Here is a 27778-nt window from a genome sequence, read left to right on the forward strand (position 1 = left end):
CGCTGGTTTTTATGTAACTTAATCTATGTAATAGGGACTTTTTTTAATTACTAAATAAACAGGTGTACAAGATCAATAGTGCCCAATATCCCAGAATAAAGATTTAAAAAAGAGAGAGTGAAGAAAAGGGGTATAGTAACCATCTAATACAGCACTTATTTGCACTGTTGGGCAGTACATGAAAAGTGCTTCATTGGGGTATGTATAATTCCTATGCTGCTGGAACATGGAGAAATGAATACATGAAGGAGGGATTCACAAGGAAATGCATTACTTAGTTAATAGAAATTCTTTATAATAGCTGCATATTATCACAAGAAAGAGGGATGTGATCAGTGGAAGGTTCTGGCGATCCTATTTATCCTATTTTCACCCCTATAGAGCTGACATTGTGGGGGAGTGGTTATAGTGTTATTCATTAAACTGTGAATCGTCCTAATTTAAAACGAAATATCAGATCAAAACCAGATCAGAAAATGTAGCTAGCAGAGATTATTTTCCAATTTGTTGCCAGTTTTTGTTCACAGATCAAACACCCAAAGATGCTCATTAAACTATTAATTGTAGTAAAATAAAATTTAAATGGCAAAATGAATGGCTAAAATAGCCAAGATAAACCTATTACAAACATATCGACCATGTGTAGCTACATTTGATTTTAAATTTAGTGACAGTAAATAACCTCAAAGTTCCATTTGTAGAACACTTGTTTGATGAACTGGTCTCTAATCAAAGTGATGGATTGCACCTGATGTGGGATGCGTGGATTAGATTGCTTCCTATTTAATTCAGAACCAGAGTGAGTTTCTTTACAATAGAGGAAGCTTGCACTCAGGTTAGTAGGAAGAGACTGTGTAACCAAGTGAGAGCAGAAGTGGGCTAAGCTTTTATTAGTTGGATTTGAATTGCTTTGTGGAGTATTTATTATGACAGTCTCACTGGCTAGCTGATTTAGCACTGAGCTGGAATGAGAAGAGACAGGAGCATTTGGGTTGGTATTTAACACTTGTTAAAGGTATAGTCTAGGTGTTATGTCTACTGCAGTGAGCTGGAGCAACTATGGTTACAAGAGTTCCCTGAAGATATTCCCATGGTCAGTAGCTATCCAGTCTTTCAATGGCTTGACACTTGCCTTGGTCCTATAAGCCCCTGTTGTCTATTCTCCATTAATGGTAACCAGAAAGAAATGTCCTATTTCTGCCTGTGTTGGTGACTTTTAATATCTTAACAGGGTGGATGGGGGAGTCTGGTAACTGTCAAGCTGTCAGCAAATTATTTGGCTACTTTATTAAGGTGGTAAGTGTCCCCCTGGCATCATCCCATAACTGAAATCTGTTGTGATGGCTATGGTGCTTAGACTGACCTTGGAAGTGCCATAACTTGTACACTTTCCCTCGGTGAGGAAGGAAAGCATTTCTCTAATCTGTGATCTAAATGAATATCCTACAAGGGAGCAGGTCATATTAATGTCTCCCATACTCCATTTGTGAAGGCAAGTGTTCCTTCCTTCCCCCTGCCCTAATCAGACAGCTGAACAAATCAGTAGCTCCAATAGTGAGGGCATAATTAATGTGTTTACTGGTTCTTTTTTAGTCCATGTGTTTGAGATGGGGATAATCTGCCAAATTTGAGTCTCGGATATTGAATAAGAATCTTGGTTGGCAATGTACTTTTTTTTTTTTTTTTTTTTTTTGTTAAATCTCCACTAGTAAAAACTCTGCTCTCTGCAGCTGTTCCATCTCCTGTGCCTAAATTAAAGAATGAAGGAAGAGATTGCCGCCACAGTTGTGTTTATCACAATGCTGGTCAAGAAGCACAGGAAGCTGAGCAAGCTGGAGACAGAAAGGTTTGCGGCCAAACTGACGAACATTTTATTTGCAAAATATAAATCCCATTGGTATGAAGAGAATCCAGCAAAAGGACAAGCTTTCAGGTAACTTGACAAACGCGCCTTCTAAAGAGACCACATAATGGAGATCGTTCTAGCTGAAACCACTTAAATCCACCATGAGGTTAACTTGATATAAAACCTCCCATATACTATTGCATTGGAGCTGAGCCTCTTTCAGATGTGCAAATTGCATATTAAAAGTCTTTATTCTGACTAGTGTTGCCGCATGGCCCTGCTCCACAGCCTATCAATGACTGTCTGGACTAGACATGTGTGGCAGGGGAGTTCAGTTTTGGTTTTCAATGATTCAGAATTTCATGACTTCAATGACCCAAAATTTGCCCAACATTCTTGGAAATGCGGATGTTATTCCCCATAGGGTGCTGTTTGGTAGATGGCTCACAGATTGGTACTCTGTTGGTTCCCCTACTTAAGATACCAAATTTGGGTTGCAGGGCATGAAAAGTGCTGCCCTTGGTGACTTTCTTAAAGCTGCTGTAGTGTTGGGCAGCAACTATTTATGGATTTTATTTTTAAAATTGGAGAAGACACATGTATAGAGACAGGACCATGACTTTCTTTATACAAAAGCATTGTCTACAAAGATTTGTTTGTCCTCCTGAAGAATATAATACTTTATTTATATATATATATATATATATATATATATATATATATATATATATATATATATATATATATATATATATATATATATATATATATATATATATATATATTTTATTTTTTTTAAACGTACTATGTTTGAAAAGTGCTGCCATACAAAGCTTTGTTTTTGGTATTTTTTTTTACTTGCTGGGGCCAGCACTCTTCACAGCTTAAGCAAAATAATGAATAGGGGAACCCCACATCAGGGTACTAAATTAAGAAGTGATCTTTTAAAATGCTGAAATTTCAATATTAAGAAAGCACTCTTGTGTTTTTTTTTTTTTTTTATGAAAACTAATGGATCTGACAATTTTTGGCTCTGTTCGTTAAAACATTGCAGTAATTGCCTGCTGCAGAATTTACATGTTTTGACTTGTAAAATAACATGTCTGGCATGTACCAAAAAAGACGACTTGATGGGATCCTACATGGTTCTTGTTTCAGAGGTAGCTTTGAGGGGATGTTTTACCTTCTGTTCATCCTTCCCATCTTGTACTCTTGGCAACATGACTAAAGTAACCAATGTTTTTGGCTGAATTATGGTAAATGTGTCTGCCCTTGTACCATAATTGCAAAAGATGAAAATGGCAGCACAGCCCCCCCAGTCCTCTCTAACCTTTCTCCCTCCCCTGCAGTGAGGGGAGTAACATCAGTAGAGCAGGATTGGGCTGGCAGAAAAACCTGGTTTGGGCTTCTAACATACTTAAACCCTTACCCCCTTCGGTTATATAGGTCTAGCAGTGAGGGAAGATGACACGGCTTGGTTGACACATAAATGCTTTGCTTGTCTTTTATTTAAAGCGGTCAGTGCACAGCTGTAACACTTAAATCCAGGCATACTGAACTATAGCACGTTGTGTTAATGTGATCAATATACTATTCTTAATTCCTTTTCCAGATGCATAAGGATAAATATGTTCCAATCCAACGACACCGTATTGCAACAAGCATGTCAGGACAGTGATGTGGACTTCAGTGACCTTGGTCTGCCAAAAGAAATGACTATCTGGGTAGATCCATTTGAAGTGTGCTGCAGGTATATTATAGATACACAATCTGGCTTGACTGCAACAGCTGGTTCTTGTGTTTAATCTCCATCTAACACTTCTTATACTTGTTCTACAGATATGGAGAGAAAAATAGCCCCTTTACAATAGCCAGCTTTAAAGGTAAAGAAGACCCTTATGTGTCAAAGCGCATTAGCAGTGCTGTTGAAAAGGCAACATCTGATTATCACTCTGGAACATCTTCTGATGAAGAGACTAGCAAGGAACCAAAGACCATTCCTACTGTCAGCAATCCGAACAGTATTTATCAGGTAAAACAAATCTGTCCAATGTACTTGAAGAAATGCTACTCACTTGCCTTTTGTATATCATGTTTGGCATTGGCAAGTAATATTTTAAAAAGCCACAAAGTATAAATGTTCCCTCTTGGCATTTGATCTGTGGTCCAGTGACAGGTCAAGCTTCAATTAGTACTTATTAGTATCTTTATCCCCCAGTGCAAAGACTACAGCCAGCCAATTCAGTCTTGGTCTCAATTTCCTCGTCGAAAGAATTTAACAAGTGATGTACCCCGTCATAATCAACAGACTGGATTCTACCTTCCAAACAAGGGTTTTAAATCCTTCAGACAACCTATCTCGTTCCCAGGTCCTCGGGTTGATCGATACCACTGGGTGAACACAAGGCGATAACATTAAGATATCTGTCTTGGCACAATACAGAAAAAGAAAAGATGGCTTCCTCTTTTAATCTATGAAATAAGCTTTTATAAACAGATTTTATATATTTTAAATATATATGTTGTGATGTGAATTGTATATTGACATGTTTTATAAAAATGAATAAATTAACATTTTTTTATTAGAATTTATTTTTTCTTTCTTGAAAGATACATCTCATGGACTAGTTCTGCCTACAACTGTCCCAGACCACAAACTGTCCTGACATAACATATAACTTCAGTCAATGGGTTCCCCTAAAACTTCCCCAGATGTGGCAAACCTTTCCCACAATGCTGGCAAAGAATCAGTTCTTTTAGTCTACACCCAGTGAGCCAAAGGGTTCCTGCTCTAGGATGTAGTTGGCCGTTTAATGTTATGGTCATGTTTTAGAAGCATGTGAAACTGTCTTTTTATAATGGTATAGTGAGGGGAAACCTAGAATAAACAAAACATGCCGTTAGGGTTGTCTATATTTATAGTTGGGAGACATGCCAGTTTATAGAATAAAAGTTCTTACTCTACACCACTATAAATGGTAAAACAAGAGAAACTGATCCTTTTTGTAGTGGACTCTCCATTCCAGAGTGGTATGTTAGAGGGGGAAAAAAAGTGGCCCTTATCACAAAGGTTTGACAGCACGGCCCTTCTGAATAAATGAAGTTATAGTTCCATTGTAATAGACTCTTGAACACACAATGAAATATAGATCACAATGTTCTCTGAATAAAGATCTGAACCATGCAAACACTTAACCTGTTCCACAGACCACTGTCTAATCATCACAGTTGAGTGACACTTTTCCCTAGAGAATATAAAGGTCTTCTCAAAATAAGGGGAATTATCAAACGAAACAATTTGGTTACGCTGCAAAACTGTCTCCCATATAAGACAGATTCTTGAACTATATTTGCTTAATGAAAAAATAGGCAATGTGTGCATTTCAATATCTTGGTATTTATATAGCACCAACATATTCTGTCAATTTACAATATTAAAAGGGGAAATTAAACAAATGAGACAAATACAAAATGTGAGACCGTAAATGAGGGCCCTGCTTAAACAAGCTTAGTCTAGAAGAGGTGGGGTAAAAACGGTGAAGCCTTTTAGAAAAGATCAAGGGACAGGTATGTAGGGTAATGTTTACTTTGGGAGGCCGTAAGCCATCCTAAAGAAATGGGTTTTGGGACTCTTTAAATTGATTAAGACAATGGGAGTCTGCTGGAGGCAGGCAGGCTGTTCCACAGGAAAGGAGCCAGTCATGAAAGGTTCTGCAAGTGCTAGTTAGCTGTATAGGTGTAGACAGGTGTCACTATGCTGATGGCAAAGAATTGCATGTATTCTGAGTGGTAAACTTCCAAAACAACTTCAAACTGAAGTATCATATTAAAGGAGTCCCATGAACTGCTCTGCCAGAAAAAGGTAGAGGTCCCTGGGTCATGAGACCTGGGTGAGGTCCCTCGCACTGTGTTCTAAACAATTGGTGGTCTCATGAAAATAAGTTTAAATATTCATTATTGAAGGTTAACAAAATGGGCAATATTGTTCCCACATGAGCCTATTTCAAGCGCAAGCCTCTTATAAATGGGGTACAGCAAGTGGAGAGAACTAGTAAAAGCGTCACTGTGTACGAAGCAATGCTTTGCCCCTACACACTCCCACAATGCGGTACTCTGAAAACACCTGTCTTGTAAATCACTTGGGTGCAAACAGGTAATTGTAACATTATTACAACGGTTATATTACTAATTATATTTTCCTACATGTGTAAAAAGAACATGCCATAGAATGGAGTACTTTCTGTATAGTGACCATGTCAGGAACAATCTTCAATTGCCTAAGTTATGACAATGGCTGAATTGGAACTTTAACAAACACATTTTTTGCAGGCATAATGGCCACTTCAAATCACTGAGAAGGTCTCATGGTGCTTGCCATAACACAGCAGAAACCTGCAAGCAAAGTTATGGTAGGAGAAGGTAAACTGGAAATTGTGGCCATGTCCTGTAGGACATATAGATAATGGACTAAGGCCCGAAACTGTTTTGTTTTTATGTTCTTCTGAATAAATGGGGTTACACTAGCTGCATAAACCATTTGCACTCTTGTTCCACAAGAAATGGGCGTAAGACAAAAGCTAGAAAGAAAACCAAAAATTCACAATCTCTGGGAAATAATACACAATATACAAATCCCAAGTTGACCTGGGAAGTCTAAAATGAGGATATAAACAAGAAAATACATGGAGAAAATATCTACTTTTATAGGTTTTTTTGAGAGTAATGAAAAATATTTTCTATTCTGCCATAAATTGTTCATCTATAACAGTGATGCATACAAAGTAAACTTGGCTAAATGTAAGAGGTTCTAAATGGGTGAAATCTGCTAGAATTCAGCATATGTAAAGTAAAGAAGTCATTTAATATCTTGAGAATATTATATATAACTTAAGAAAGAATTGTTTTCAGAACACAGTGAGCCTTATTGCTTTAGGGGGAAACACGATATTGATGGGGACGGTGTGCACCATGTGAATCTTTTTCTTGGGATACATACTGTATCACAAATTGTACAATGTTTTGTTCAGTGAAGGAACTCTAGGAGGTCTATAATAATAAATAATAGTTTTAGAATGATTGTGTCACGGGTTCCAGGGTCTCTTAGTGTCCCTTGGTCACCGCTTCTCTAATCCACCGCTGCTCCTGCATTCAGCTACAGCGTACAGTGATTCTAGCCCTCTGGAACTTTGTAAAATTCCCCAATGTAGTGAACAAGACCAGTCGTATTGGGTAAAACAAGAAAACTGTTTATTTCAGAGAAATACACATGCATTTATCCCCCTACACACAACAAGGGTCTTCAGCCAGCACAATGCAAACTACTCCCAGGTGTCTTGGTGTCTGGGACATAATTGGGTCAAGACATGATCACTTAATTTCCTGCTGGACACCAAGACACATAGCACAATAGCTTTTACATAATACAATTAACACAATAGCTTTCATCAAGCTCAACATTTTACATAACTCACCATTAACACAATGTACCCCCGTATCCTATATATCATTTTAAAGTCTGTGACCAGGCCCATAGTCTGAGGGCAGGAAGCTAGATGTTATGCCTCTCCAGCAGGCTGTGGCACGGGAGATGCCCGTGACAGGTGGCAACATGTTTGTAACAGTTACTAAGGACAACATTTGGGACTGCCTAGTAAGTGACTGGGCACTGGAAGAGAAACGAAAAATAGGCTTAAAGAGACATAAAGGTAAGAAATAAAGTAAGCTCAATAGCTACAAGTGGAATGAAGAACCCAACTATACAGTATCTTAATATTACAGGGGGGACAAGATATGGCCAAAGGTCGACCCCTAGCTTTAGCACCTTATGATGGCAATGCCTCATTACTGGTTGTGTTTTCTGGGTCTACAAATGGATCATAGTCTTCAGTTGTCATTAAACCAACCATCCTGTAACCTGATTATTATAGTCAATCCCAGGTGCACCAGCAGTTAGATTCTAGCGTAGAGGTTAGCCAGCAACTGCAGGAAACCTCTAAGCAGTAATCACAAGTGAAGAGGTGTATCATAGACGGTGTCGTGTAAATCAACAGGCACAGCTGTGGCCATAGTTTCCAGGTCCATAAATAGAAACACTATTAATGCATCTTTAGCCAAGCTTGGTTCAAGATCCCCAATTACAGTTTGACTGTGGTATCTTCTAAGGTTTAGTTCTTCTAAATTAGGAAATTAACTTTTGACATGGCTATAGGTACAGGGAAAGAAAGTAACTGGGGTCATGAGATAAGAAATGACCGAGGAGAAGAAAACGAAACTAGGTAAAATAAAGAAAAAGGAACATGAAATAGTAAAGAAAAACCATCTGGAAACCACAAGAAAATGGATAGAAAACTGATAGCCAGGAATTGGAAAGTAACTGGAAGCTGGGAATAGTAAAATAATGAAAGCAGTAAGCTGGATTAGTAGAGCATCAATCCCTCAGTCTACAATGATTACTGAACACATAGATACTCTAGAGCAGGGGTAGGCACTCAGGATGTTGTGGACTACATCTCCCTTGATGCTTCGCCAGCATTATGACTGTAAAAGCATCATGGCAGATGTAGTCCAAAACATCTGGAGTGCCGAAGATTGCCTACCCTTGTTCTAGAGGAACCTGTGTTATGCTATCTGTGCCTAGCAATGAATGGGTCATTCTGGGATATTTTGCGTATCCACAATTCCTTTTCGTGTGTGCTACACGTGCGAGCTTCTGGCCTAAACCAAGGAGCCCACAGTAAATAAATAATGTTACCTTTACTATGCCTATGTTTAAACTGCACAGGGAAAAAGAAGGAATTGGGGACAGTGGTGCTGCTGTAAAGATCAGAATATATATAAGGTACAGCTTAAGGAACAGCGCACACAAAAAATAGTTTTAAGATGCAAGACTATTTAATATCCCCTATCTTAGCAAACAAATATGGGTATTTGGTTACACCATACGGCCACATTGTGTTAAGTCCACCACTATGTCACTGTACGTCAATATCGGTGGGTCCTATGTTAATTTTAACATGGGAGAAAACCATGCTAACTCTAATACTTACTGCTAAAACATCTTCCAGGGTGCAGGATTTTTATAATTATTCGCAAGTGAATAGAACCAATGTGCAGCTTTTATTCTAGTCCTCAATGACCTTTTACTAAGATGTGTGTTCCAATGAATAGGCTGTGTGGCACTGATAATGGTGTGAATAGGATACATGAGATGTACACATGCTGCTGATAGTCTCGAACACTTGGTTGTCACTTTAGGATAGGGTTTGGTAACAATACGAAACACACCCTTCTCGGTACTGTGGTTGGAAAGGTTAGACTCATGTAATACTATGTAGCTTTGTTCAAAAACAAATAAACCATACCATATTACAGTAAATATGAGCAAACAACTAGAGGCAAAGTACATCATCTGTACATATTCCAAAATAATTAATGGATCGATTTCAATTTGTCCACTATGATTTCTTGAAATAATCCAGAAGTTGGTTAAAGAAAAGCCTACTCATTCCATTATTAAATCTAAGGGTTTTTTTTCCTTCTTTAGAGCAAATAAGTCGGAAAATCCCTAATCAACCACTATGAATTTTAAATACCCTATGGTTAATATTTACTTATAACCATATCAAACATGTTTTATATAATATATCATTTGCTTGTGTGTCTTTCTTATTTTTTTTTTTTACATTATATGCACTATATGCACAGCACACACAAAAAAAATACATGTCTGGTTAACTCTGCTACATTGCTGTTTTGCAGGAACGGCAATATTTGCATTGCAGGGTTAACATGCTTCTAGTGACTGTATTCCTGACTGTCAATAGAGATGCTTCTTTAACAGAGTTAAATTCAGCTACTCAATTAGTTGCCATAACACAGATACCATTTAAAGGGAGACTCCAGGCACCCAGACCACTTCTGCCCATTGGAGTGGTCTGGGTGCCAACTCCCACTACCCTTAACCCTGCAAGTGTAATTATTCTAGTTTTCATAAACTGCAATATTTACCTTGAAGGGTTAAGTTCTCCTCTAGTGGCTGTCTATCAGACAGCCACTAGAGGGACTTCCGTGTTCTTAGAACACGAAAAGCGTTTTAAGCGACGCTGGACGTCCTCACGCTATGTGAGGACCTCCAGCGTCACTGAAATCCCCATAGGAAAGCATTAAAAAAAGTTTTCCTATGGGGAGGTTTAATGCGTGTGCGCGGCCATTGCCGCACATGAACATTAGGTCTCCCCCGCCGACGTCAGCAGGAGAGTAGGCGGAGAGTAGGCACAGCCTGACCAGCGCCGAGGGACATCGCCCTGGACTCCGGTAAGTCACTGAAGGGGTTTTAACCCCTTCAGCAACTTGGGATGGGGGAGGGAGGGAGAGGGGCACTCCAGGGTCCTGCAGTGCCAGGAAAACAAATATGTTTTCCTGGCACTGGAGAATCCCTTTAATTGGCACCAAGCAGTGTTTTCCCTATGGAGAAGCATTAGATTGGCTCAGACCATCCACACTGGTCAGTACACTAGCATTAGGAAGTGGTCTGGGTTCCTATAGTGTCCCTTTAACTCCATGAAACTATAGTGGATGTCATCAGCAGCTTAGCAGGATGTCCAAAATCTTCAAAATCCTTGTAGGAAAGCATTGAGTCAATTCTTTCCTACGGGGAAGGTCTAATGTGTGCACTGGAATTAAGGTGAGTGAAAAAAAGTGTTGTTTTTTTTTAACTCTTTCAATGTAGCAGGGAACAGGGAAATACTATACCATTAGGAATATAGTTTTGCTAAGTATACATTTGCTGTATACTTATTGTTTGGTACTCTCTTTTAGTTTTTTTTTTTTGTTTTTTTTTAGAGTTGAAGGATATTTGGCATCACTTGACATCCTTTTCATTTATTTACACATTCATTGCATATAAACCAGCTATCAAGCATACACTATCAGGGGTATTCACTAACGTAAGAATTCAATGTGAATTTCAAATTATAGGCCATAAAACCTTAACTGAAAGCATGGCTAACTGACAGACGCAAAGGGCAGAACTATATCGGTGATTGATAGAAGATAAAGTGCTCAGTCCAAGAGAAGAGTGGTGTGGATTTCTACATAAAATTTTATTTCTCAGAATTCCCAAACAAATTTTTGTTCAATTCAGAGATCAGTAAACCTTATATTAAAAATCTGTACCCCTTTAGGCATGATTTTAGGTAAGTCTTTGGGACAGTTTTTCAGCCAATTAAACACAGTCCCAATATGTTTTATCAGACTAAGTGGTTTTAAGTATATTGCAATATAGTTAACAATATTCTTGCTACCCTAGCATATACCTAATTGATTAGGCAGAAAAGTATTACGATTTTGCTAAGATGAGATGTTATATTAATTTATATACAGTGGCTCTTGCCAAAAAGTATTGGATTAGAAAATGCTTCCTTAGCATATTTGCTAGTTACGTTTTTAATCCAAAAATTATCTGAACGGAGGGCCAATATTTTAGCACATAAAAGGCTTACCATGCAACAAATACAGATACATAACTTGATTTTCTTAACACAGATCTTGTTTATGCTTGTTCTGCACATCTGTAGCACCAAATTATTATTATTTTAATGTTAATATCTAGTACAAGGAAACGTGCAGATTAATTCAGGATTACTATATAACAATTTATTTCATGAACATTGACAAATTATTTAAAAGCATCACTTATTATTTCAGTAATATTACATAGTTAATGTTATTGCCAGGTCCTTCTAGGGTTAAGTGGATCAGTAACAACAGAATTATATTATTCTGTTATTCTGTTAATATTATAATTCTGTTGTTACTGATTCACTAAGTCCCTGAGGAAGTCCGGTTTTAGGACGAAACGCGTAGGACGCCCAGTGGTGATATGAGATTTGTTTTAAGCTTATATTTAAGTTATTACATTTCTTTTTTACTACATTCTGGAAGTGCACTACATTTTTTGTATATTTCTTTTTCTGAGCTACATATTCCAACCCTATGATGGGAATGTGAAGATGAGAAAGTACAGTGACCATTGAAGAAAGGATTTCACTTAAGGCTGTTTGCCATCTGAAAATTTGTGAGTGGCCAATTGTAATCAACATAGTGTCACTCACTCTCACACAGTTAAACGCTATGTTTTTCCATTTTATCTGTATTTAGCAGATTATCCCCTATTCTATTTGTATATATTTGCTGAAGACAGGAGGAAGTCTTTGGGGACCTATCTGGATACTTCACCTAACACAGGGAACTTCCGGTTTGTTTTAAATCATACACTTTTTTCACTGGGGTTGTGTTCACATATTCTGTTTGCATACCTTCTAGGGTTAACCCTGCCTGCTGTAAACATAGCAGTTTCAGAGAAACTGCTGTGTTTACATTAGGGTTAATCCAGCCTCTAGTGGCTGTCTCATTGACAGTCGCTAGAGGCGCTTCCGCGCTTTTCACTGTGATTTTCACAGTGAGAAGACGCCAGCGTCCATAGGAAAGCATTGAGAATGCTTTCCTATGGACGGACTGAATTCGTGCGCGGCTCTTGCCGCGCATGCGCATTCAGCCAATGACATCGGAAGGAGGAGGAGAGTCCCCAGCACCGAGGGAGCCCAGCGCTGGAGAAGGTATTAGTTTAACCCCTTCCTCCCCCTAGAGCCCGGCGGGAGGGGGGCCATGAGGGTGGTGGGGGACCTATTAACACTATAGTGCCAAGAAAATGAGTTTCTTTTCCTGGCACTATAGTGGTCCTTTAAGTATACCGGCCTCACATCTACAACCCTGGTCAATAACCAGAATCCCATAGATGCAATGTACTCCAACAATGCCATGCAGCTACGATATATCTTTAAAAACATTGCTAAACTGATCATTTCAGGCAAATTATTGCAGGTATGGGGCAAGAGAATGAGGAACAAATATTACTTTCTTATCCATCTCATTACAAACTTTAGAACATCTTCACTGAATATGTATTTTTTGTTCATAGGATAACAAATAATGACATAATAACAATAATAATAACAGTTTAGCTTTTTAACCAAGGAGAACATTCTTCAATTGATTTCTTTCGTAAATTTATATTGTGTTCATCCAGTTCTGCATTTTACTCCTGCATGCCTTTGTTTGATAGGAATTCCATGAGCCCATGAAGAGGATTTTAAATAAAAAATTATGAAAACAAAAGCATCCAACTCAAGTAATTGATCTGGGATCTATTTTGATTGATATGTTTTGTTATATAACATTAAAGGACCACTATAGGCACCCAGACCACTTCAGCTCAAGTGCCAGGTCCCTCTAGTGTTAACCCTGCAGCTGAAAACATAGCAGTTTCAGAGAAACTGCTATGTTGAAACTGCATGGTTTATCCTGCCTCTAGTGGCTGTCACACTGACAGCAGCTAGAGGCACTTCCGCGATTCTCACTGTGAAAATCACATTGAGCATGCAGAAGGTCCATAGGAAAGCATTGAGTAATGCTTTCCTATGGGCGTTTTTAATGCGCGTGTGGCTCTGGCCGCGTATGCGCATTTGGATCCACTCGGGAGCCAACGTCAGAGGGGGAGGAGAGGTCACCAGCGCTGAGGAAGCCCAGCGCTGGATAAAGGTAAGCGGCTGAAGGGGTTTTAACCCCTTCAACCCAGCAGGAGGGGGGCCATGAGGGTGGGGGGGGACTAAGGACGAGTTTGTTTTCCTGGCACTATAGTGATCCTTTAAACAAAGCATAATCAAAAGGTTCCATGCATACTATCCCAAACCCAAATGCACACATAAGGTTTCTGGTACTGCTGCATGGCCACAAAGTGACCTGCTCATGTCAAAGCAAACCTCAAGTATGTGAGTCCTACCCTAACAGTTCAAGTGACTGCTTTCACATTAAAAACACGATATCTAACAAGATGGGGTATTGGGGTATTCTTACATCAACTTAATTGTATGAATTTCAAGCATGAATATTTTTCTCATCATTTACAATATAGAAGATAGAAAAAACAGCATTTACTTTAAAAATAAGTCTAGTTGCAGATTTGTTATTTTCTTTCTGATGTTTATCGTACCTTATTCTATTTTAATTGTATTAGCTTAGTGGGTAAAACGTTTGACACTAATTTCAGTTCAAACTCTATTTTTAAAACGTTGGTGTTGATGAAAAAGCTTCAACCATCCAGACTGATATTCCGTTATATTTTGTTGGTGTTATTCAATATAATTGTCTGCCATATTTTGTATAATATATCCCTAGTATTGTTTAAGTTTCTATATATCTTTAATATAATGGCCATTCTACTCTTTATTGTTATGAGAAAGAATGCAAAGATATTATGAGCATTCAAAACCACACCCTGCCCGCCAGTTAGAATTCAGCTTAAACTTCTGAAATTACTTTTCTTTCATTAGCCCTTTATAAGTGTTTGGAATGTTGAAAGTGTCTCCACAACTCAGTCGAGCACGAAGTCACAAGTCAACATTAAACGGTATGTAAATAATAAAATAATGGTGTTAATATATATTAATTTATTTTATATATATATATATATATATATATATATATACATTGTAGTAGCTTGCACTCCAAGAAGACTTTTGTAGTGCCCGGTGCTGGTTGTGGCAAAGGTAGATATGGGTGTAGAAACAATCGCACTCCTGGGACTTGGTTGAAGTAGTAAAATTTGTGTTACCTGTCCTGATGAAAGCTCCATGTTGGAGCTGAAACGTTGATATTTTATATGGAATAAATAAAAGCTAAATTTTACTACTTCAACCAAGTCCCAGGAGTGCGATTGTTTCTACACCCATATATATATATACAAAACAAGTAGCAAAGCAAAGGAGTAGTCGATGAGAAAAATGAATTCTCACTGTTTGACCCTTTTACTGCATAATTCTTTTTTTTTTTTTAAGTGTTGTGCTTATCTTAAATGTGTAATACGAACAAAACTGCGAATTTGTGTTTGATTGTTACTGTTTAGCTAAAAAAAAAAAAATCACCTTTAGATAAAAATGCTTATTTATGCATCATCAAGAGAATAGTAAGGGGTATAACCTATTGGGTTCTTATTTATCTTGCAATGCTTACAAGTTCAGAATAAATATTGCAGAAGGACAAATATATCATATACTCAATTATCATGCTCAGCGGTATTTTTAGAGAATGTTCTGATTATAATGTTTGTAGAATGCAGACACTTTAGGAATGCAGATTCCTAAGGTGTCTGCATTCTACAAACATTATAACAGTGTATGGTCACATAACATTTTTATGTTGCCTGATTGAAATCATGTTTTTGTATTTCACAGCTTATTATGCCCTAATATCTGCCCAATACCATAGCTACATTTAAACCAAAGGTATGTGTATTCTTTGCTGTGTACCAGTAATCCTCACTTGTTCCAGTATATATAAGGAAGTAGCGATGATATCATATAATGCTCTTTTGTATGAAAATATGAACTGATCAGGACAGCAGTTTGTTTATTTATCAGGTGTGGACTAAATCAGGAGCATCAGGTATAACAATCTCAAGAATTAACTAAATGAAACATTCATGTATGTACAGAGAGTTGGAAAGAAAGGGGTTATATGCCATGAAAATTGTCACGTTACAGGATTGAATGGCTTTCTTGTGTTTTAGGTAATGTGTTTTACAAAGGAACAACAAATGGCATATTTTATGTCCAGATTTGTGTGTGTACGTGTCTGTCTCTATGTATATGTATATGTATATATATATAACAATTTAACAATTGATTCATTTTATTTTGCAGATAATTTATCATTGATAAAGCACGCTCTAGTATATTAATCCCAGGATAAGGAAAATGGGATTTCCACTGTTTTTTCTGCTTATAATATCTGCACACAGATGCATTGGATACTCTTGTCCAAATGAGCTTAATAGACTTCCAGGTAAAATTACTGTACTTTCTATAATTCACTTTTAGCATAAAACATTATTGCCAAACTGTTTAGTGACCTGTATGTTTATGTTATTGAGATCTTATCTGATCTCAGACATAATACCTGGGGAATATATCACTCATTGTGCTGTCTCTTATTTTACTTATGCTTTTCATACAGATAACAGTGATATTGTAGTAACCTGCGGGCCGACAGATATTATGCTATCAATAAACGCCTGCCCAGTGTGGTTTTCTGGCTTTGAGCCACTTGAGTTGGCTCTCAATGGAAAGCATAATCTGTCTCAATGTCTGGGCACCTTCGATAACTCTACTGAAAATCCAGTCATGAGATTCTCCCTTCCTGTTGATGACACCAATGGAAATCCATGTGGCAACCTAATCGAGGCGAGTACTCTTTGTATTTTACTAGAATATACTTAGTCTATTGTACTATCCCCACAACAGTGAAGTATAATAACAGTAAGTAGGATTGTCTTAAACTGTACGTATTATTCAGTCAACTCTTTCTTAAAATCAGTAACATTCCAACAATACATGAACTCTGTTTCATAGAAAGACTTTGACTAATTAAACTCTTGCTGAGCACCAATGAAATTTTAACAATGCCTTATCTTAATATGAATTGTTTTCATATGAACAAGAACACAATGTCAGATTAGCATGTGAATGTTACGGCGTTATACCGTTTACTGCTGTGGAAACTATGCATTTTAGAGAAGGATGCAAAGAGAAACAAGAATAACCACATCCTTTTCAATCTGTCATTTTAATGGATGCTTGATATTTTCAGAATACATCTGAAATTCACATTAAAGGACCACTCTAGTGCCAGGAAAACATACTCGTTTTCCTGGCACTAGAGTGCCCTGAGGGTGCCCCCACCCTCAGGGTCCCCCTCCCGCCCGGCTCTGGAAAGGGGAAAAGGGGTAAAACTTACCTTTTTCCAGCGCTGGGTGGGGAGCTCTCTGCCTCCGATCCTCCTCCGTTCCGCCCCGTCGGCTGAATGCGCACGCGCGGCAAGAGCTGCACGCGCATTCAGCCGGTCGCATAGGAAAGCATTTACAATGCTTTCCTATGGACGCTTGCGTGCTCTCACTGTGATTTTCACAGTGAGAATCACGCAAGCGCCTCTAGCGGCTGTCAATGAGACAGCCACTAGAGGATTTGGGGGAAGGCTTAACCCATTAATAAACATAGCAGTTTCTCTGAAACTGCTATGTTTATTAAAAAAATGGGTTAACCCTAGCTGGACCTGGCACCCAGACCACTTCATTAAGCTGAAGTGGTCTGGGTGCCTAGAGTGGTCCTTTAACCCCTTAAGGACACATGACATGTGTGACACGTCATGATTCCCTTTTATTCCAGAAGTTTGGTCCTTAAGGGGTTAATGACCATGGCTAACTGATTGCAGCACACGGCTGTAAAATGTAGTCATCAGGTGATTAAAGTAAAAACAGTTGAAACAAAGTCTAAACGACATCATTTTAATACAGTGATTTTTAGGGCTTCAATACTGCATCGTGGCCCTGAAAAAAAAAAAAAAAATTTCGGAGAAATGTCTAGGAATCCGCACTGTGTATATTTCACAATCCTCACACCTGCAAGTGACAGACAGCTACAAGGGGCTGTAGACTAGCATAGGTTCAATAACGTTTTAGCAGATCTGAAGCATTACCATTGTTGGTGAAGAATAAACCATTACTGTTTATTTGTATTTACTGTTAACTTGTATTTAGAGAGATATGTTTTTGATTATCTACTACATTATATAGAATCTCGGAAACACATATTGTGTTTGGCCCTAGATATAGGGACGCTGTGAGTAAATTTCCTATACCATTATACATATGTGAGTCTATATCAGGTACCCTGATCATCATACAGTGTCATTTTGGATGTGTATTAAATAGTAAAGCTGTGGGACATTTTGATAAAGGAGTACGATTCATGCAAATATCAGAGCACCCATGCTGCCAACTGTGAGCAATGAAGGGTCTTCCAAACATGGAAGAGAGAATGTGAAATGGAGAAAAGGGAAGTGGAGAGGTGAAGGGGCCAGAAGAACATAATTAAAAATAAGCACAAAAGAAAAACTATGCTTAAGTCGATGAGAAAGAATGAAGATAGCTGAGAACTGGTGAGGGGATAATGAGTAAGAAAGAATTTAAAAAGATAAGGGAAAATAATGAGAACAGGGGGATTCGTATGCGGAGGCTCTTAAAATATTGAATATAATAAGGATTATTTAATATCTTCCTTCGGCAAAACTCTGAGGAATCCAGCTATCATGGTTCTGTTTGAACAGTTGCAACATAAACATAAACAAAATCATAACTTGTAATGTTTTCTTGATGTTTTACATATATATATATATACATATATATATGTAAAGTATATTGTTTAGATCTTTATTAAAGAATCTGTTTCCTGATACAGATTATACAGGGATCTGGGAGTGGTGCCTTCAGTGACTACTCAAACGTCCAAACTGTGGGCATCTCTGGATTTGTGGATTCCCCATCACTCTCAGAAAATGGAATTGTCACATATAGTACAAACCTGTACTATAACTTTTCCTGCTATTACCCTCTACAATACATATTAAACAATACTCAGCTTCTAACGTAAGTATTGTTACCTAGTCCAAGTCATAACTAACACTCAGTACTGTTGTTGGCTGATCAGTATCTCATACGAGTTCAGATACCGTTGTATAGATATGCGTGCATGTGATCTACATTAGCTTGTAAGAAAAAAATAAATGTTGTCCCTAATAAATTGTGGGAGCTGATCACAATAGATACAGTGATTGCAGCCATGTGTTGAATATGGTTTAAATATCGATATTATTCCTTATTTTTATACAGATCATTTGGAGCAGTGGCTGTCAATTCCAACAATGGCAGTTTCATTAGTACTCTGAGTATGCAGCTATTCACAGTGAGTACTCACACAACTGATACTTCACAAGGAGGGTGTGATGCCTTTATTTGGAATACATTCTAATATTATTTATCATTTAGTATTTCTGAATCTTCCTCTAAATATATCAATAACCTCTGCCTGCCAAGCACACAGTGCAAATTCATTCTTAGGTCTATTGTCAAAGGGCCAGTTGGACCCCTAAGTATAGATTCTAACAGAACATTGTAATATTGTTGATATCATAGTATTCACTAATTAATAAAATGTGCACTTAGCCAAACTTAAAGAGGAGATTTCTCACGTTTCAATCATAATTTTGGATATCAGTGAACTGATACGTGAAGTATGTTCAGTCAATCCAACATTCATCAAATATCTTCACACCTCCCTGGATATAACTACAAGAATGTTCATTTGACAACCCAAGAGAATTAAATCAGTCTATCAATGCAGGGAAATCTCATTCAGTCATAGTTGGTGGCGGTAACATTCTAAATTAGCTGAAATATTATTCAAATTGCTCAGCTCAACCAAACTTCCAATTTACTCAGCTGACTGTTCATTAAAGTGAATGTAGGCTCAACTCAGGAAAAATGTTCCTTGAGATGGCTAGCTGAAGTAGAAACAGATTATCTAGAGAAGTTTTCCAGTTTGATTATTTGAATAATGTGCCATGTGACACAATAAAGTCCCTTTTTGTCACACTGCGCCTTGACTGTATTTCTCCATCACAAATTGTGTAATTTTCACTTTTATTTTCATTTTAACACTACCATTCTCCATCTATAAATATAGAAGTAGAATAAAATAATATTAAAGGGACAATTCAGCTTATTGAATTTGTTCTGGTGAGTAGAATCATTACCTTCAGGCTTTTTGCTGTAAACACTGTCTTTTCAGATAAAATGCAGTATTTACATTACAGCCTAGTGATAACTTCACTGGCAACTTCTCAGATGGCTACTATAGAAGCTTCCTGGGGCAGCCTGCCATTTAGTGTCTCCTCCCCCTGCATGGAGACACTGAACTTTCCTCATAGAAATGCATTGATTGGCCAGGGCTGTGTTTGGCTTATGCTGGCTCTGCCTCTGATCTGCCACATTGACAGTCTCAGACAATTCTCTGGGAAAGCATTGTTATTGACTCAGATAATCATTTCTGATTATGTCAGTAAAGCAGGCAGATCGGGGAAGAGGCAGCAGCTGCAGACTTGAATACAAGTAAGATTTTACTATATGCATGGAGGCAAGGTTGGGGATAGGGGGACTAGAGGATGGTTTTAACACTATAGGGTCAAGAATATATGTGTGTGCTCCTGTCTCTATAGTGTTCATTTAATAGCAAATAATAATTATATATCTATTTGTTTTAAGGATCAAGGGTTCTCCAAGGCACTGGTGTTAGAGGGAACAGTTTTGCCTTTAAAGCAAACCGTCTATGTTCAAGTCGCTATCAACAATTCAGCAACAAGGTAAATATCAAAATAATAAACCAGAGTAATCTTTGACGTTCTTCATAACTAAGGATCACACCATGGCGATGCCTACGAGCAGTGTGATTGCATGTATTTCATTTTCCATAAATCTGTTTAATTTACAAAATTTGAAAACAATGCGACATCTTAATCACATTAAGTTTGTTTAAGACCAGATTATAAAGATGTCAGCACTGTAAGTGGAAATTTGTCATACATGACACAATTGGCAATATAAGTAAGTTGAGCATGAATTGGGGCCTAACATAATTTTTATTTTACGATAAACTGTTCAGTATACTTTTCATGGCAAACTATTTACAGGTGTTGCTCTAAGACTGGAATAATTGTTTACACCTTTTTAAATTTTTCGCAATTAATGTACTGATCATTCAAATTAGCCAGTTTCTAATCAAAACTCAGTTCACAAGACTAGATTTCATGTTGCATTTGTATGCAAAACAAAACCCAGATTGAAAGAATTCCATATTCCTCTGTTTTTGCTCTGGAGTCCATTCAGCAGAAAAGCAAGGGCTGCGTTTCAGTGGCAAAATAGGGAAGGATAAGGTAAGAGTTCAGGGTACACCCTAGAGCAGTGGTAGACAGCCTTCAGCACTCCAAATGTTGTGGAGTACATCTTCCATAATACTTACAGCCATAAAGTTAGCAAAGCACCAGTGGAGATATTGTCCACATCCACAATATCTGGAGAGGTGAGCATTGCCTATCTCTGCTCTAGGACATACTTGCAGACTGTAATAACAGCCTGTAGTGTTCTATAGTTTGCAAATATATTTTTTAGCAACAAAAAACCCTGTGAATGTAGAAATCAACATGGCATACAGACATTTGTTTTACATTATATTGCCATATTTTGAAATATGTATTTCTAAATATGCACATTTTTGTTACAAAAACCCCAAACCCATATGCTGTATATTTGCCTTTTTCTTCTTTGAAATCTTTGGCACACCTCTAGCTCTTGAACATGTCAAAAATTACGTTCCTCTGCTAATATTTTAGAAGCTGCGTGAACTGACATAGGATTATTTTTAGGTATCACTGTGCAGGAATATATGAATGCCTTTTCAGCTTTGAGTTAAGTTCATGTGATAATTAATTTAAAAAAAAAATAATAATTAAAAAAACATTTTCAATGTGTGTGGGAGTTATACGATTTGATAAAACAGATCATTAGTAGAGGTGTACTAATTATCTTTATATGGAAAACAAATATAAACAATATTACAAAACTGACAATATATTTTCCTTTTTAGTTTCAATATTATTCTGGACCAGTGCTTTGCTACTCCAACTCCTATTGTCACACAGACAGCTCTTCCAAATGAGAAGTACAGCTTCTTTACCGGGTAAACATCAAATGCAAATTATTACTCTACCAACAATTGAAAATATTCTATAAATCTGACGATAAACTCAAACCCTTCTCGTATTACCAGTTCCAAAGTGCAAGCTAAATCTGCCGCAGCCATCACAGTATAATATGTAGGCAATTTGTCACATTTTTTCAGCTAATATAAAATTATAAGCATTGTATAGACCAGGCATAGGCAACCTTCGGCACTCCAGTTGTTTTGGACTACACCTCCCATGATTCTTTCTCAACATTATGCGTGGAAGAGCATTATGGGGGATGTAGTCCACAACATCTGGAGTATAGGCCATATGTCGATTTTTCTTCAGATTAAGATTCAACTTTATTATCACTGTGCAGTGTACATACAAAGACACAGTTGGCCTTTGATCAAAAATAAAGTAGCAATTAATAAAATATATTATAAAATAAATAATGTACTCTCAGTGTAAAATTTACCTAATGCAGTCCTTACCTAATGCCATAATACACCTAATACCTAAGAAACATAATCCCTCAATTATTAATAAAAAAAACTTTAACAGCCTAATAATACGTATAGACATTACACAATAGTGCTATCAATAAAAACCAAGTCAACTATAGAGCTATAACACCCAATCCAAACTAGAAACCGCTATTCAATATAAAACAGTCATAACTTCTTCTCATAAACAATTTGTCTTTACGATAAATAGTTGTATATATATGGAAATAGTGGATATAGAAGGTTACACAGTGTGACAGGGTTCTCTTGTCCAAGAAATACAATCAAAAATCTGTTTTTAAATAGAGAATACATGAACTTAGAAGGTTAACTTGGTTTAAAAATCTATGTTACTATATTCATCTGTTCCAACCTTTCTTTTGTATTTTATGGGTAATTGCATGCCTGTCAGGAATTTCCAATCAGAACCTGGGTTTCATTTGTGAGCAAACTAAAACAACCCTGTTTTTATTGTAGATGTGATGTGAACAACAAGACTAAGGTTATTTCAAATGGAGAAAGTATAACTGCAAGGTTTAGCTTTGAAACATTCCGCTTCCTGCAGTATAGTCTTCAAAAAACATCATCAATGTACCTACATTGTATCACCAGACTGTGCCAGCCTAACGACTGCCTTGCATTTCTTCAAGTGAGTAATTACTGCCATTCATATACTGGAAAAGTGCAATCTTGCACTGAGGGGCTGGGGGGAGGAAGAGGTATAAAAGGGGGGGGGGGAAACTATAGTAATCACACAACACACCCATGGGGCAAAAATCAGCCGACAACAATGTCGGACAACAAATTCATATATCCATCCCTGTGAAAACACAGGGTAGACACCACAGTTACAGTAGAATAAGTCAGTATGATATACTAGGCTCCGAGCACCGGAACGGGTAACCAAACCTTGCCTAAACCTCCGGAAGCCTTGAATCCACACCGCCTGACTTCTCTATCCAAAAATAGAAACACACCCATCCAAACAGAGTATTCCACAGGGGTGAAACATCAGTCGGATCATGGTCTCTCCTTCTCCACCCAATTACCGCAAAGATATCGCCCTCCTGATGTCTTGGGGGAGACGCGTGGCATAAGAGTGAGACATATATGACCTCCGATTGTAAAGGGTGGAAGGAACTAGTGCCTTGGGTGATTATTGGGTCAGGCAAGTGCTCGCTGATCACACTGAATATCAACTAGGGAACTACAGGATATTCTTATACTCCATAATTGAATCCTTGACTACTGCTACATTACTAACCACCAAGAGGCTGACACCAACCTCGATCCAGTGGTCATAGGCGATAGCTCCTTTAGGGGTGTACATAAGCTGGCTGCAAAAGCCCTCGGGCAACAACTGACCTCTCTTCCCTTTTTGCTGTCCTTTTCTCTCCCTTCGTCTCCCTCTCAGGGGGCCAGCGACAGCTTATAATAAGGTCCAAAGTATCTGAACCAAATTTTATGTTATTGTTCATGGTTCCACTTCATTTGTTGCATAAACCTTTGTCGTCAGACTACACGTTGGTCAGGATGGTAACAGAGAGCGCATACAACATCAATAGCGGTGTTACTTAAAGCTGAATGTTCAAAATCATAACTATAACATGTGATGTATGGCTACTGTATAAATTCTGTAAGGTCACAACTGTAAAATTTATGACGGCTAAACAAAAATAAAGAAATAAAAAAAATGAAAAAAAGTACAACCTTGCACTTTTGTTTCAAAAACATCTACATTTGGTAAACAATTAATTATTTCTAGATTATATGGGAAAGTGATTGCTGTTCATACATACATTACCCTTTTTTTTAACACAGGGATGCACTTATTCTAGAAGGAAAAGATCAATGACTTTTGATGGGAGTACAGAGAAATCTGTGACTGTTTCTTCAGGACCCATCTATACGTCCGGTGAGGATAAAATATTGTCTGTTGTTCTGAAGCGAGATTGTGCTAATTTAACCTTTTTTTTCTGAACTTTATACTTCCTGTTGGTCATGGAAAAATCCAGGAATACACAACAAATGTTAACAGTTAATTTAATACAATATATTATTTTACGAAACTCCACATGGCATTGCCAAAGTATGATATCTTCTCCTGTAGGTAGTTATTATGAAAATAGTTGAAAAAATATTATTAAAATAAAATGGAAACGTAGTTATTAATACAATTTTAAATAATATCCGAATTACTCAATTTAAATGGTTACCAGGTACGGTGGCTACTTTAGTGATTTGAAGTGGCCGTGGTGCCTGAAGTACGTATGTGCAGCGTTTATGAAACGATGGACATACAAAAACAGCATCTCCTAAAATAAATAAAACTAAAGATACTGCTCGACTGACTCAAATAGAGACCATTTAATATTATAGCTTAGAAATAAAGTTTAGATGGGGTACATTTACTAAAGATCTAAAAGCAGATCAGTGGACAGAGACACTTTAAAGAGACCATAGTGAACTGCATATTCAGATTCTAACCACTCTGCTGTATAACTCCACCACCAGCAGAGTCATTGGGGTATCATTACGGAGCCTGGAACAAACGTTCCCTGGTGGCATCAGTGACATCCGTGGAGGAAGATCAGGATGAGGAAGAATTTGGCCTTGGAGCAGGAGCTAGCAAAGTGTTCTAACTTTTTGTTTTTAATTTAGGGGATACAGACCAGTACAACACAACAAGGATCACTTTAGCAAAAAAGAGGGTTTATGAAAACACTGGTTTTTGGAATAACATTAAAGGAACTCTGTAGCATTTGTGAATATAAACCTGCACTTCTAACACTATTGTGTCACTGTCCCTATTACTGTATTGAAGTCCCCCCCCCACCCTCTGTGTGCCATTAAAATCAATTTTAAAAAATATTTACTCAACTTTCCAGCAGTAGGGCTCCCTCAGCATTTGGAGCCTTTCAGCCTCCTGCAAGACCATCGAGGAGGTGTGCCCTCCACCACAATGGTCCAATCCAACGATCCCCATAGAGGCGAATGCTGCAAACGCACATCCAAGCTTCCCCATAGGAAAGCATGTATTCAGTGCTTTCCTACAGGCTTCCGTGTCACGTGACCAATTTTTACTCGGTCACTGCCGAGGAAGTGCCTGTAGTGAGATGAAGTCGTCCAGGTGACTCTGGTGTCCCTTTACGTTTTATGACAATATTTTTAGTTGCACTACTAGCAATCAACTGGTTTGACTATTTATCCAGTTTATGAGCTAGTGAGGAAGCAAAATTAATAGATACTTTGTTGCAACAAATATAGTGTACACATTCTACCATAATCACTGGATTGCTAAAATAGTTTTTGATATAAGCAATCTAGGCAATGCTATAGTTAAAATATTTCAATTCTAAAAACCTCTCTGGAAAATCTATTTTCTATTTTCCATTTATTTCTAACAATATATCACATTTTCCATTCCACAGATACAGCAAGTGATTCTTCCAGCTCAGTAGAAAATGGTAAGCATTGCCCGGAAAAGTATATGCATATAATTCTAAAATGAGTAGCACTTTATATTGTTGTTAAATTGTTCTAATGATCAGCATTTAGGCTCTATAGTTGGAATTTCTTTCAAGCGTAATGTATATTACGTAAGCTTCTTGATTCAATGAGATATCTGACTGCTATTTTGGGGTCAAGAAGGATTTTTTTTCTAGTTTGTTGCAAAATTGGAAGCGCTTCAGACTAGGTTGTTTTGCCTTCTTTTGGATCAACAGCAAAAACAAATGTGAGAAAGGCCGAACTTGATGGATGCATGCAACTATGTAATAAGGTGACAGCTGTAAAAACTGTATCCCAGGAGTGTAATTCTCACTAAATTCAGTCGACACTAGAAGAAGTATGTCCAAGTGTCACTCTAACAGAAAACATAATTCCTTAACCCCAACATTACCCTACTACACTACCCTTGTCCTAATCCTAATCCTAACCCTGCCACTTACCCAAACTCTGAGTCTAGCATACTAACCCAAGCCGAAACACGTCATGTAATGTATAGGTCAGAAATACTACTTGATCCAGCACATAGAATTGTGTCACACAGAGGACTAATAGGTAACGTATTAACGGGCCTTAGAATGGCCGGACTAACATACCAAAGAATAGTCAGGATACTTGCCGAGGTCAGGGGACACTGAAAGGGAAACAACGATAAAGGAAAGCCAGAAGTTAGGGATACCAGAATACAGGGAAGTCAAAAACAAAGCCAAAGTAAAAAAACAGAATATAACGTTTCAGGAAACAACTCTCGGACAACCACTAGGGAAACCACGACAGGGCAATGAGGAAAGGTAATTTTGAGTTTAAATACATGTTTTACCTTTCTGATTGGCCGAGATAGATCTTTGACCCCAAAACGTGCGCGCGAGGCTCCCGCGTGACATCACACGCATGCCAACGTTGTTAACAACGTGGGTGGACGTGGGGGTCTAATTTGCCGTGGATCCGCAGCGGCCGGCGTCCATTAACATGCTGCAAGTGTCAATCATGCAGACGCACGGCCACTGGGTGCAGAGACCGCAAGGTGAGGAAGAGTATGTTACAGTATATATATGATGCATAAGGTGATGCTCTTATTAGGGGAAAATGATGCCATTTGAGATTAATGGCGAAGTTTAACAACACGACCATTTACATTTACACTTTCTATTTTAATACTTTTTTCCAGAATCACAAAAGCTGTCTGGGACCCTCACTGGACTTATCGTTGGTCTTGTCCTTGCTGCTATCATGGGAACTGCTATTATCATTGGCAGTCTAAAGTTGTATAACACCTATCGCAACAAGTCGGCAGCCTAATACTGTATAAAACTTATCATGCCAATTTAGATACATACAAAGCATAGCGGCACTTTAAAAGGGCAGTAAAATCAGCAGATATTAGATACACAGGGGAAAGATGTATCAATGTGTTCTTTTCTAAAATGTGATGTAAAAATGCAAAAGGGGTGGAGTTACCAACAGAAAGTGTTTGGTGGTTCCATCTGTTGCACCACTTTTCCATAGCAATTGCACCACTTTCAGTACTTTAGACCACTTTTTAGAACTGAACATTTGATAAATTGTTCCCAGGGTAACGGTAATTTTTGGTAGTAACTCATAGCAACATATGTCTAATGCTTTAAAGTCATGTATATTAGATTTTTTTTTAAATTGCCTTTATTTCGTCCAGTAATAGTACCGTAATAATATATTTGTGTCTCTTTTCTATTCCTTAACAGTTAAATGTTGATCCTATAGAATGTAAGCTCATTTGAGCAGGGCCCTCTTCAACCTATCGTTCCTGTAAATTTTCTTGTAATTGTCCTATTTATAGTTAAACCCCCCTCTCATAATATTGTAAAGCACTACGGATTCTGTTGACGCTATATAAATGGCAATAATAATAATAATAATAATAATAATAATAATAATATCTTTAATTCAGAATGTATATGAAAACATGAGAATATCCAAGTTTGGTTTTTTTTTAACTCTTTGTTTTTTTACATTTTTTTATTTGATTTTTTTTCATTATTAATGTATGGAGAACACATAGAATGTCTCAATCAATTTGATGTTACAATCACATTCCTTAATCTTTCTTATCCCAAGCATAATTAAATATTTAGATGGGTGATAGAAAAGCAATGTAAACATATGTGTATTCTACTTTCAAAGATGTTATTAAATCATGAGTTATTAATAAATACCTCACCTCCCGTCTGGTCCATATGGAGGCTCAGTTGTCCCATCTTGTTTACACCATTTT

At 37.6% G+C, this 27778-nt stretch overlaps 2 protein-coding genes across 2 annotated transcripts; both read left to right on the forward strand.

Moving 5' to 3' along the window:
• The first annotated feature begins 813 nt into the window (after positions 1-813).
• Positions 814-4299, forward strand: BTG4 (BTG anti-proliferation factor 4). The gene is made up of 5 exons (XM_063435992.1): positions 814-835; positions 1731-1933; positions 3459-3596; positions 3686-3878; positions 4065-4299. Exons 2-5 carry the CDS (start codon positions 1761-1763, stop codon positions 4257-4259), a joined length of 699 nt encoding a protein of 232 aa, XP_063292062.1. The 5' UTR covers positions 814-835; positions 1731-1760; the 3' UTR covers positions 4260-4299.
• Positions 4300-14249: 9950 nt separating this feature from the next.
• Positions 14250-27010, forward strand: LOC134577156 (zona pellucida-like domain-containing protein 1). Its single transcript, XM_063435826.1, has 11 exons — positions 14250-14312; positions 15604-15745; positions 15917-16143; positions 18196-18383; positions 18627-18699; positions 20058-20155; positions 21436-21528; positions 22498-22669; positions 23842-23935; positions 25452-25487; positions 26696-27010. The coding sequence occupies exons 2-11, from the start codon at positions 15658-15660 to the stop codon at positions 26824-26826; spliced, it is 1200 nt and encodes a 399-aa protein (XP_063291896.1). The 5' UTR covers positions 14250-14312; positions 15604-15657; the 3' UTR covers positions 26827-27010.
• Positions 27011-27778: the final 768 nt, after the last annotated feature.

This window comes from Pelobates fuscus, chromosome 11 (genome assembly GCF_036172605.1).
Source record: "Pelobates fuscus isolate aPelFus1 chromosome 11, aPelFus1.pri, whole genome shotgun sequence".
Lineage (NCBI taxonomy): Eukaryota > Metazoa > Chordata > Amphibia > Anura > Pelobatidae > Pelobates > Pelobates fuscus.

Excerpts from the sequence above, each read along its gene's own strand:
- LOC134577156 (XM_063435826.1), top strand. The coding sequence starts at position 15,658 with ATGGGATTTCCACTGTTTTTTCTGCTTATAATATCTGCACACAGATGC. Across the intron at positions 21,529-22,497 it reads AAGTACAGCTTCTTTACCGG|ATGTGATGTGAACAACAAGA; the intron begins GTAAACATCAAA and ends TTTTTATTGTAG. Across the intron at positions 23,936-25,451 it reads AGGACCCATCTATACGTCCG|ATACAGCAAGTGATTCTTCC; the intron begins GTGAGGATAAAA and ends TCCATTCCACAG.
- BTG4 (XM_063435992.1), top strand. The coding sequence starts at position 1,761 with ATGAAGGAAGAGATTGCCGCCACAGTTGTGTTTATCACAATGCTGGTC. Across the intron at positions 1,934-3,458 it reads GCAAAAGGACAAGCTTTCAG|ATGCATAAGGATAAATATGT; the intron begins GTAACTTGACAA and ends TTCCTTTTCCAG. Across the intron at positions 3,597-3,685 it reads CCATTTGAAGTGTGCTGCAG|ATATGGAGAGAAAAATAGCC; the intron begins GTATATTATAGA and ends CTTGTTCTACAG.